General features: G+C 42.8%; 1 protein-coding gene across 1 annotated transcript in view; it reads left to right on the forward strand.

Annotated features, from left to right (window-relative positions):
• The first annotated feature begins 8,214 nt into the window (after positions 1–8,214).
• kcnh4b (potassium voltage-gated channel, subfamily H (eag-related), member 4b) overlaps positions 8,215–12,440 on the forward strand; it is a 72,284-nt gene continuing 68,058 nt past the window's right edge. Inside the window, exon 1 of the mRNA XM_014158742.2 lies at positions 8,215–8,908. Within this exon, the coding sequence (XP_014014217.2) occupies positions 8,833–8,908 (76 nt within the window). The 5' untranslated portion in view covers positions 8,215–8,832. The remainder of the gene's footprint in view (positions 8,909–12,440) is intronic.

The raw sequence follows: 12,440 nt of genomic DNA on the forward strand, positions 1-12,440 counted from the left end.
TGCGCCGCTTCCTGTGTAAGGCAGGGTCGTACTCTGCGAATGTTGTATAGCATGAACCTACAGGATCGGGTCACCGCCTTGATGTTAGCGGAGAACGACAGGGTGTTGTCCAGGGTCACGCCGAGGCTCTTAGCACTCTGGGAGGAGGACACAATGGAGTTGTCCACCGTGATGGCGAGATCATGGAAAGGGCAGTCCTTCCCCGGGAGGAAAAGCAGCTCCGAGGTTCAGCTTGAGGTGGTGATCCGTCATCCACACTGATATGTCTGCCAGACATGCAGAGATGCGATTCGCCACCTGGTTATCAGAAGGGGGAAAGGAGAAGATTAATTCTGTTTCCGTCTGCGTAGCAATGATAGGAGAGACCATGTGAGGATATGACGGAGCCAAGTGACTTGGTGTATAGCGAGAATAGGAGAGGGCCTAGAACTGAGCCCTGGGGGACACCAGTGGTGAGAGCACGTGGTGCGGAGACGTAGGAGCATTGTTTAATCTCCAAACTGTTTTCCAAAACCATCGTTAGTAAAGTTGCACTTAAACGCTGGTTATTTGCCGACTGCTTCAGACCACTGGTAGAACAGCTCAACCTGGTCTAGTAGCATTTCGCATTATTCTGTACGTAAATCAGAGACACTCCACTTAGTATGATATGTTACCTTACGTAAGATATGTATTCATTTGTGGATGTCCATCACCCATTTTGTATGATGTTACAAATTACAATTTGCTAAATGTACAATATGTTAAGAATTTGCTAAACCTATGGTATGTTACGAATTGTAGCTAGCTGGCTAACGTCAGCTAGGCTAGGGGTTAGGGTTACGTTTTGGAGTTAGGTTAAAGGGTTAAGGTTAGCTAAAAGCATTAGGGGAAGGGTTAGCTAAAAGCATTAGGGGAAGGGTTAGCTAACATGCTAAGTAGTTGCAAAGTAGCTAAAAAGTAGAAAGTAGATGAAAGTTTCTAAAATGCTCAAGTTGTCCGTGATTCAAAACCTTTGGGTTGCTAGACGTTTACGTTATACCACCCTACTTCCGTTTTTCTTTAAGTAACCATCTGGCTTATGTAACCAAACAAAACGGATTTACTTTTACTATGTTACGTCTAGTCTATGAGACCAGGCTCAACAGCTAAGTGCTTTGTTTGATGATTTGTTTTGCCTTTACTCGTCACAATATACATAGAAGAGCTCCACTAAACATATAATCAAGCTGTTTATCTGTCTCTCTGTGACCGTCGATAACTTGGGAACGAAGTTGACTACAAATACAGTTGCCAATGTCTTTGCAATTGAACAAGCGAATGATAAAAAGATGCTTAAAATGAAATCCAAGATGACTGCATTAAAAAAATATATATAGTAGGCCTATACTTTACCTAGGCCTATACAGTATTTCAATCATATTGAAATAAATGTAATGTTTGGTCAATTGAGTTCTATTTGTATGTGATATATACAGTGCCAGTCAAAAGTTTGGACACACATACTCATTTAAGGGTTGAGCACTTGTTGGCTGCTTTTCCTTCACTCTGCGGTCCAACTCATCCCTAACCATCTTAATTGGGTTGAGGTCGTGTGATTGTGGAGGCCAGGTCATCTGATGCAGCACTCCATCACTCTCCTTCTTGGTCAAATAGCCCTTACACAGCCTGGAGGTGTTTTGGGTCATTGTCCTGTTGAAAAACAAATGATAGTCCCACTAAGCACAAACCAGATGGGATGGCGTATTGCTGCAGAATGCTGTGGTAGCCATGATGGTTAAGTATACTTTGAATTCTAAATAAAGTAGTGTCACCAGCAAAGCAGCCCCACACCATCAAACCACCTCCTCCATGCTTCACGGTGGGAACCACACATGCGGAGATCATCCGTTCATCTACTCTGCGTCTTAAAGACAGATTTCCACCGGTCTAATGTCCATTGCTCGTGTTTCTTGGCCCAAGCAAGTCTTTTCTTATTGGTATCCTTTTATTAGTGGTTTCTTTTCAGCAATTTGACTTTGGAGGCCTGATTCACGCAGTCTCCTCTGAACAGTTGATGTTGGGATGTGTCTGTTACTTGAATTCTGTGAAGCATTTATTTGGGCTGCAATCTGAGGTGCAGTTAACTCTAATGAACTTATCCTCTGCAGCAGAGGTAACTCTGGGTCTTCCTTTCCTGTGGTGGTCCTCATGAGAGCCAGTTTCATCATAGCGCTTGATTGTTTTTGCGACTGCACTTGAAGAAACTTTTTAAAAGTTCTTGACATTTTCCACATTGACTGACCTTCATGTCTTAAAGTATTGATGGACCGTCGTTTCTCTTTGCTTATTTGAGCTGTTCTTGCCATAATAAGGACTTGCCTTTTATCAATTAGGTCTATCTTCTGTATACCCCACTACCTTGTCACAACACAACTGATTGGCTCAAAATGCATTAAGAAGGAAAGAAATTCCACAAATGAACTTTTAAGAAGGCACGCTTGTTAATTGAAACGCATTCTAGGTGACTACCTCATGAAGCTGGTTGAGAGAATGCCAAGAGCGTGCAAAGCTGTGATCAAGGCAAAGGGTGGCTATTTGAAGAATCTCAAATATATTTTGATTTAACACTTTTTTTGGTTACTACATGATTCCATATGTGTTATTTCATAGTTTTGTCTTCACTATTATTCTACAATGTAGAAAGAAGGAAAAAAAACGTATGATTAAGTGTTCTAAAACTTTTGACTGGTAGTGTGTGTGTGTGTATATATAATTTATGCCTCAGTATAATTTGTGCCTCAATATCGTGATGTGTAACATGCGCAATGGCGTGCCAAATGAATCAGTGCTTTACTATAGGTTAAGCATTAGAATAAATCACCTCAATATTTGCAGCCATATCTCTCTAGGATCTGATCCTCATCAGTATTGTGTAATAATTATAATGATAACATTTACATTTTTTTACATTTAAGTCATTTAGCAGATGCTCTTATCCAGAGCGACTTACAAATTGGTGGAATCACCTTATGATATCCAGTGGAACAACCACTTTACAATAGTGCATCTAAATCTTTAGGGGGGGGGGTTAGAAGGATTACTTTATCCTATCCTAGGTATTCCTTAAAGAGGTGGGGTTTCAGGCCACCATAAGGTAAGATTTGAATGGAGAAAGCTTATCAGAGTGCAATGCTGCCTTTCTTTCAAACCTATCAGTATCTGCCTGGTGTTTTGGGAAATGCATGTTACATCTTCGGCCGTTGTAGGAAAGATGTGTCATTAAAACACTCGTAAGCCTAATATCCTTCGTTATCAGGAAACCAGGCCCGGGGCTGTTCAATTCCACTCTCCATTCTCTCACTGGTGTCCGAGAACAGGGTTTCCCAAACTCGGTCCTGGGGCCCACCCTGGGTGCACATTTTGTTTTTTTCCCTAGAACTACACAGCTGGTTCAAATAATCAAAGCTTGATGAGTTGGTTATTTAAATCAGCTGTGTAGTGCTATGGCAAAAAACAAAATGTGCACCTGGGGGGTCCCCAGGACCGAGTTTGGGAAACCCTGCTCTAGCTGCTCTAGAGTCTAGAGCAGGGCTGTTCAATGTCGGTCCCGGAGGGCCAAACCACTTGGGTTTCTTGTTTCTGCCTGTTAGTTAATTGCACTCACCTAGTGTCTCAGGTCTGAATTTGTCCATTATTAGAAGGAAAGGATGAATAACCAACGTGTTTTCGGCACTCCAGGTCAACATTGAACATCCCTGCTCTAGACTCTAGAGGGCACTAGTGCCCATTGTTGAGAATGGAGAGTGGAATTGAACAACCCCGGGCCGGTTTCCCGATAGCAATGGAACTTGAAAGCTCTGCAATGTATTGGGTTCTGAATGAAGAGTATGTTGTTAATTCTATTCTCATGCCCTGCACGTCCTCTGTGCTCAAAGTGGGCTAGTATTTTTAGAAACGTCCCAATTTGCCAGAGATTTGACACTGCTCTCAATCTGGTCAGGCTTCTTTCTGTGATTTAGACAAACCAAGAGAAAATGACGAGAGCTAAATTTACCTCATCAAGACCTCATCAATCCTACCCTTCCAAGTTGGCGATCTGAAAGTGTCCAAAAATCTTGTATCTGAAGCATTTAACTAGGGGGGAGGGAGAGTACGAAGCAAGAGGCTCATCTCGTTAGCTTTTTTATAAATCATAATTTGGTTGCGTTGTTAAAACCCATATCGTGTCAATATGTGATGGTCGTTCCCTTTTCATTAGCCAAAACTCTTGATATGCTCTCTTTTGTCATTTAGCCACTTGGGGGTAAATCACATTTTCACATAGTCATGTATTGACCTCAATGGGATATTACAGTAACTCAAATTTGGCTTCAGTGGAGATTTGCCCTTTTGTTATAATTACCAGCCACCGCACCAAAGGCCCCTCCTGCAAATCAGGTAGATCGGGCGGTGACCGCAGCAAAAGTTAGATCACCTGCTTGACAGCATGGCATCTTTTAATAAAAAATATACAGCACTGCAATGGCATGTTTGCTCTGCGTAAAGACGTCGTTAGATTAGGTTCAAACACCGCTACAGTAGGATGTGGGATTGTAGTCTTAGACGGCTTCAAGAAATCCATAAATACGCCAGTGTTTATCACATAGAGTATAAGAATATCAGCCATAGCGGATCAAGATATTCAACCCCTGCTTAACTTTCTAACACGTTTAATCTGATAGCGGCTGCTGGTATAAAATGTGGTCCCTGGTGTGTGTGTGTGTGTGTGTGTGTGTGTGTGTGTGTGTGTGTGTTGTGGCCTGCCTAGAGCCCTCACATGCCCAGAGGATTCAAACACAGCTCAGCTCACCACATCTGCTCAGATTACTGGGTTATTCAACATGAACACCCGCGGGTAGTTTTGCGAATGGTGGCCTGAAAGATTTCTCAATGGCTTATATGGAGACCACAGGATCTAGTAGTGATGACTTGATGTGAAGGAAGCATGCGTGCCGCCGAGACGTACGTGCTATGATTATGTAGTAGCAGCTATACAACTTAAAGACCTAGCCACAGCTGAGATCTTTAACTGAAACAGACCTATAGGTGAGCATGGGGCCAAAGAGCAACAGCATACAGTCCAACTCCATGTTTACCTGAGTAGGACACTACAGCTCCAGTGTCGTGGAAAGGGAAACTGCACAGGCGATCGTTATAGTCTCACCTCCGGCTCTATTCTACCCCGCTGCGTTAGGCTTTGGGGGTAGAAAGGAACAGAGAGGTGTAGGGAGGTGGCGGTGGGGCATATATAATGGATTGGTCTCTTTATTTGTGACAAGAGGAGATGGATGCACTACAAGGAGGCAGGACAATGAAGCCCCATTAAAAATGGATTACAGCGAATAGCTCGGAGGGGGTTCTTATTTTCCTACTTGTCCTAGCTGTATTTATATATCTACTATTAGTACAGTACAGCTGGTTTCTCTGGATTAGTCCCTCGTCGTGCTCTCACGCTCTCTTTCTCTCATCTCTTTCTCTCTGTATTTTCTGTGTCTTTCGCTTTCCGCCCTGCTGTCTCGTTCCAGCGCGCTGACTTTTTACCACGAGGGTGAACACTTCTATCCATCACCCTGCCAGCACTGCGCTCTTCCTCTCGTGCTCTCTCTCTGCTCTCTCCAGTCTCTCTCCGGTCTCTCCCCATGCCCCTACTGCTCAGCCCATCTGTCTGACATGAGTTAGTGCTGCGCCCTGCGCTTCCCGTCTCCAGTGTCTGTCTGTCTTTTGTCTTCCTCGACCAGCCCGGCTCTGAACATGGTGCCACAGAGAAATACTGTAGAGCTGAGGAGGAGGAGCATATTGGCGTGTATTAAAACTGATATTGATTTCCATGTGATGCTCAGAGGCTGAGCAACACAGATCTGAAGACAATTTGACAATGACCTTTTGTGTTAGAGATATGGCCCTCTGTGCAGTAAGGATCTATCCACGATGATCACAGGGAAATAAGTATGTTTTCCCTGTGATGTTCAGAGGCAGAGGGACAGTGGTCTGAAGTTTGACAAAAAAATGTCAAAATTAGATTTACGACTTTGATACAATAATCAAACATTTGGCTCTAAATAATGAACAGTTGGGTCTATCAACTCAGGGGGGAGAGCATATGAAAGAGGACATTCTCAGCTACTGGAAAATACATTTGTGGATATTAAAATATATTTATGATCTTGATATACTTAGTGTACGGGTGAAATTGACCCGGAACATAAACGGTGTTCGAATTGAACATAAAGGGTTAATATAATTTCATTTAACTGTATAAAGCAGTACACACTGGTAAACCAGCTTTTTGTTTTGTGCCCCACAAGATGAAAATGGTTAGATACTGATTGATGAGCTTTTGTTTACACTTCTCTTTTTCATATTTAAAATGAGGTGTGTCAATTTTATTGCAGTCCATTCAATAAATGTCCCCAAAATCATTCTGTACAAACTTTTTAGTATGCTGAACAAAAATATAAACGCAACATGTAAAGTGTTGGTCCCATGTTTCATGAGCTGAAATAAAAGGTCCCCAAAATGTTCCATACACACAAAAAGCTTACATCCCTGTTAGTGAGCATTTCTCCTTTGCCAAGATAATCCATCCACCTGACAGGTGTGGCATATCAAGAAGTTGATTAAACAGATCATTACATAGGTGCACCTTGTGCTGGGGAGAATAAAAGCACACTCTAAAATGTGAAGTTTTATCAAACAACACAATGCCACAGATTGCCACTCAAGTTTTAAGGGAGCCTGCAGTTGGCATGCTAACGGCAGGAATGTCCACCAGAGGTATTGCCAGAGAATGTTATGTTCATTTCTCTACCATAAGACAATTTTAGAGAATTTGGCAGTACGTCCAACCAGCCTCACAACCGCGACCAAGTGTAACCACGCCAGCCCGGGACTTCCACATCCGGCTTCTTCACCTGCGGTGTCGTCTGAGACCAGACACCCGGACAGCTGATGGAGGAGGAGTATTTCTGTTTTGTAATAAAGACCTTTTGTGGGGAAAAAAACGAATTCTGATTGGCTGGGCCTAGCTCCCCAGTGGGTGGGCCTATGCCCTCCCAGGCCCATCCATGGCTGTGCACATCCGAGTCATGTGAAATCCATAGATTAGGGCCTAATGGATTTATTTCAATTGACTGATTCCCTTATATGAACAGTAACTCATTAAAATCATTGAAATTGTTGCATGTTGCGTATCTATTTTGTTCACTATAATTTTCTATTTTCCTTAATTCATATGAGATGCCATAATAACACCCCTAGACTCTAGTTTAATACAAAACAAAGTATGCTACAGGGATAAAGATCCGTTTTGGTATTCATTTTAGAATGCATCCTCTTCAGAAGCTATTATACTTTCTAGCGGGAATTCTGTTTGACCAATGGGTCAGAGTGAATTAAGATCTGCGGTTAGTTATGTGCTTAGCTTAAAGTCTTCATTATAAAACATCTCCCGGTTTATCCTTTTAATACCTTTCCAGCGGCTTTCCTTCCGGTAATTTCCTTGGAAGGACAGGGTGGGTGCAAGAGAGAACAGATGAGATTATCATACAAGTGATGATGAGACATACAAGGAACAGGTATTTTAGGAATGGCATTCTGAACTATACTCACTGATGATACACTAACAAATTGAGGTACCATGGTTACGGTTAAATAAAGGCGTTTTTCCGTAAAGCCCCCTGGAATAACATTGTCAATTTTAGGCCTATAAATGTGTTCCAAAACGATTTACTTGTTTACACTACCTCATAAAAGATGCAACATAATACAGTTCATCCCATAACTGCAATACACATATTCATAAAATCTTGAAAGGCATAAAAATGATTTTTCTCATCGATTCCAAAATGTGTCCAAGAGCAGCCTCTCATCACTATAGGAGAATAATAGGAGAATAGTCCAATAAAATATGGTGAAATAGAATACAATAGCCTTTTATTGATCTCCCAGCAAGTAATCTATCTTTCCCCAGGCGTCAGACACGTAGACAACACCTGAGGGTTGATAGCAGAAGTACAGGCTGGAATTGTCCTGTCAACGCCCACTCCTAGAGGAGTCCACCCCCACCCCCCCTCTTTATCCCCCCAGACGAGACCAGGTTTCTATAGAGAATGCCAGCCGTGTGAAACCTAAGAATCTCATTGGCTGAGCCACCACAGGAGTGGATGAAAGAGGGAGTGCAGAGAGAAAGAGAGATGGGGGGGGCAGAATGAGAAGGCTTACGAAGATGTAACTGCTCTGCCTGCCACAGCAACTCGGCAGAACAGAGAGAGAGGGGGGGGAACAAGGGAGGGACACACAAAGAAAGAGAGAGGTAGAAAGACGCCTTGCCGTTTTGTGGATTCTCTCTCCCGTGGTAAACAGAAGCCCCATTGGACTGAAGAGGAAGACTTAGGCTACAACTTCTGGACTGGTGCTTGGGAGAGGGCGAGCAGCAGCACCTGAAGAGACGCACCGGAGCAAGTACAGCAGGTCTCTTTTGGATCTCGACAACACCTGAACATCCAACTTGATCCCTTTTCTTATCTATCGTTCTACATACCTTCGCCGCTCAGCAAAAGCGCCAGGACCCGGCTGAACTTCTACACTGATTCTGATCACTGACTCCACCCTAAGACCAAAGTGGAGGGACCCAACTGGGACTCTGCGTGGATGGACTCCGCCACGGTGGCCTCTTTTAGATGTGCTTCTCTCCCCTCGCTATACTGCCGGACTGGCCCCGCACCCACCTGTACTCCCTGAGAGGCCTCAGCGGACCCTCCCCCCACCACCCTGGTGCCTCTGGGATGGTGTGATCATTGCGGGAACCATCGCTGACCTTAGATCAGGGCCAACATGCCGGTGATGAAGGGCCTCCTGGCCCCCCAGAACACCTTTCTGGACACCATCGCCACCCGCTTCGATGGCACCCGTGAGTACATCCTAATATACCGTAGTATGTCCTAATATACCCTAGTATACCATAGTACTGTAGTTGTACTGTAATGAAACATGCCTGTCCACGCCACGTTTTGATCGGAATGTACCGTAGTGTACTGTAGTACTCTACCACTACTCAAAACATGCCTGTCCACTTTTGGAAGACATTCATAAGTGACAGTAATAATAATAGATTTTTTGGCATAGTGCTTTTTATTACATGGTGACTTTCAAAGTGCTTTACAGTGGCTCTGCAAACAAGTTAACTTCTATGGGCTGTCACTCTGCTACTTAATAATAAACCACAGCAATGCCAGCTAGATTCAGGGGCCACATGTAACGTTATGAGCCTTAAAGATAAAAGGAGGCTTGCGCCCAGAGACAAACTCACACAGAGTAGCACCAAGCTGAAACTGTATTCAGGCCAGTTCATGACCTCTTTAGGCCTGTTTGTGACAGAGTGTGTTTTACGTGGCCAGAAACACACTCTTGAGTTTGAAATAGTTGAGGCTAGTCAACAGCCATTACTGTCAGGTTCTACATGCGAGCGCCTTGGGCTTATTAACTTCACCATCCCAGCTGATCTTAAAACACAAGCAAGTTGCTGCAACAATCAATGCAAAAATCATAGATTCACAAGTAAATATTTATTCAGTCCAAAACAAAAATGATGCAAACACACCACGTTTTGATCTTGGAGGGCCGAAACGATGTGTATGAAGAGTTTCTCTCTGTCTTATAAAATACGTTTTGGGATCTTCCATGTATAATATTTTGAATTTGTTTTTGCAATGCACAGTGTATAAACGTGAATGGATTATCTATTTTGTTGTGCTTCCACTGTCGCCCATGTAACCTGTGCCACAAACACTGCCTGTGTTTAGACCTCTGCGCCTAGCTGATGCTTTAAACACCATGTTGCATGGGAGAAAAATATTGTAGGTGTAGTATTGTCACACTTTATTTAAAGTCATCATATGCTTTCTTTACTTGGTATAAGGATGTATGAGCTTTTATAATGTCTCATTATTGTGTATTTCTATGTGGCCATTTGTCGACAAACTGAAAGTTATACATCTTGGCTTTAAGCTACAGTGTCTTCGGAGAATATTCACACCCCTTGACTTTTTCCACATTTTGTTGTGTTACAAATTAATTTTTAAATTGATTAAATATACCCCATAAAGATAAAGTGGAATTATGTTTTTTGCTATTTTTATAAATTAATGAAAAATGAAAAGCTGAAATGTCTTAAGTCAATAAGTATTCAACGCCTTTGTCATGGCAAACCTAAATACGTTCAGCAGTAAAAATGTGCTTAACAAGTCACATAATAAGTTGCATGGACTCACTCTGTGTGCAATAATAGTGTTAAACATGATTTTTCAATGACTACCTCATCTCTGTACCCCACACATACAATTATCTGTAAGGTCCCTCAGTCGAGCAGTGAATTTCAAACACCGATTCAACCACAAAGACCAGGGAGGTTTTCCAATGCCTCGCAAAGAAGGGCACCTATTGGTAGATGGGTAAAAAAAAAAGCAGACATTGAATATCCCTTTGAGCATGGTGAAAGTATTAATTACACTTTGGATGGTGTAGCAATCCAGTCACTACAAATATGCAGGCATCTTTCCTAACTCAGTTGCTGGAGAGGAAGGAAACCACTCAGGGATTTCTCCATGAGGCCGATGGTTACAGATTATAATGGCTGTGATAGGAGAAAAATGAGGATGGATCAACAACATTGTAGTTACTCCACAATACTAACCTAAATGACAGACTGAAAAGAAGGAAGTCTGTACAGAATAAAAATATTCCAAAACATGCATCCTGTTTGCAACAAGGCACTAAAGTAATACTGAAAAAAATGTCCTGAATGCAAAGTGTTATGTTTGGGGAAAATCCAATACAACACATTACTGAGCACCACTCTCCATATTTTCAAGCATAGTGGTGGCTCCATCATGTTGTGTTTATGTTTGTAATTGTTAAGGACTGGGGAGTTCTTCATGATAACAAAATAAATGGAATGAAGTGAAGCACAGCTTCCAGAAAATAGTATCTTTCAAACTGGAGATTTCATGACTAATTGAGGTAAGACAGTAATTCTTCTCATAGATTATGCATGTATGAACTGCACATTGACACATCCAGCCCAAAAAAGGAGGTTTAAAAAATACAGTCGTGGCCAAAAGTTTTGAGAATGACACAAATATTAATTTTCACAGTCTGCTGCCTCAGTTTGTATGATGGCAATTTGCATATTAAACTCCAGAATGTTATGAAGAATGATCAGAAGAATTGCAATTAATTGCAAAGTCCCTCTTTGCCATGCAAATGAACTGAATCCCCCAAAAACATTTCCACTGCATTTCAGCCCTGCCACAAAAGGAACAGCTGACATCATGTCAGTGATTCTCTCGTTAACACAGGTGTGAGTGTTGACGAGGACAAGGCTGGAGATCACTCTGTCATGCTGATTGAGTTCGAATAACAGACTGGAAGCTTCAAAAGGAGGGTGGTGCTTGGAATCATTGTTCTTCCTCTGTCAATCATGGTTACCTGCAAGGAAACACGTGCCGTCATCATTGCTTTGCACAAAAAGGGCTTCACAGGCAAGGATATTGCTGCCAGTAAGATTGCACCTAAATCAACCATTTATCGGATCATCAAGAACTTCAAGGAGAGCGGTTCAATGTTGTGAAGAAGGATTCAGGGTGCCCAAGAAAGTCTATCAAGCGCCAGGACCGTCTCCTAAAGTTGATTCAGCTGCGGGATCGGGGAACCACCAGTACAGAGCTTGCTCAGGAATGGCAGCAGGCAGGTGTGAGTGCATCTGCACACACAGTGAGGCGAAGACCTTTGGAGGATGGCCTGGTGTCAAGAAGGGCAGCAAAGAAGCCACTTCTGTCCAGGAAAAACATCAGGGACAGACTGATATTCTGCAAAAGGTACAGGGATTGGACTGCTGAGGACTGGGGTAAAGTCATTTTCTCTGATGAATCCCCTTTCCGATTGTTTGGGGCATCCGGAAAAAAGCTTGTCCGGAGAAGACAAGGTGAGCGCTACCATCAGTCCTGTGTCATGCCAACAGTAAAGCATCCTGAGACCATTCATGTGTGGGGTTGCTTCTCAGCCAAGAGAGTGGGCTCACTCACAGTTTTACCTAAACACAGCCATGAATAAAGAATAGTACCAACACATCCTCCGAGAGCAACTTCTCCCAACCATCCAGGAACAGTTTGGTGACAAACAATGCCTTTTCCAGCATGATGGAGCACCTTGCCATTAGGCAAAAGTGATAACTAAGTGGCTCAGAGAACAAAACATCGATATTTTGGGTCCATGGCCAGGAAACTCCCCAGACCTTAATCCCATTGAGAACTTGTCGTCCATCCTCAAGAGGCGGGTGGACAAAAAAACAAACAAATTCTGACAAACTCCAAGCATTGATTATGCAAGAATGGGCTGCCATCAGTCAGGATGTGGCCCAGAAGTTAATTGACAGCATGCCAGGG

This window comes from Salmo salar, chromosome ssa19 (assembly GCF_905237065.1).
Source record: "Salmo salar chromosome ssa19, Ssal_v3.1, whole genome shotgun sequence".
Classification (NCBI taxonomy): Eukaryota; Metazoa; Chordata; class Actinopteri; order Salmoniformes; family Salmonidae; genus Salmo; species Salmo salar.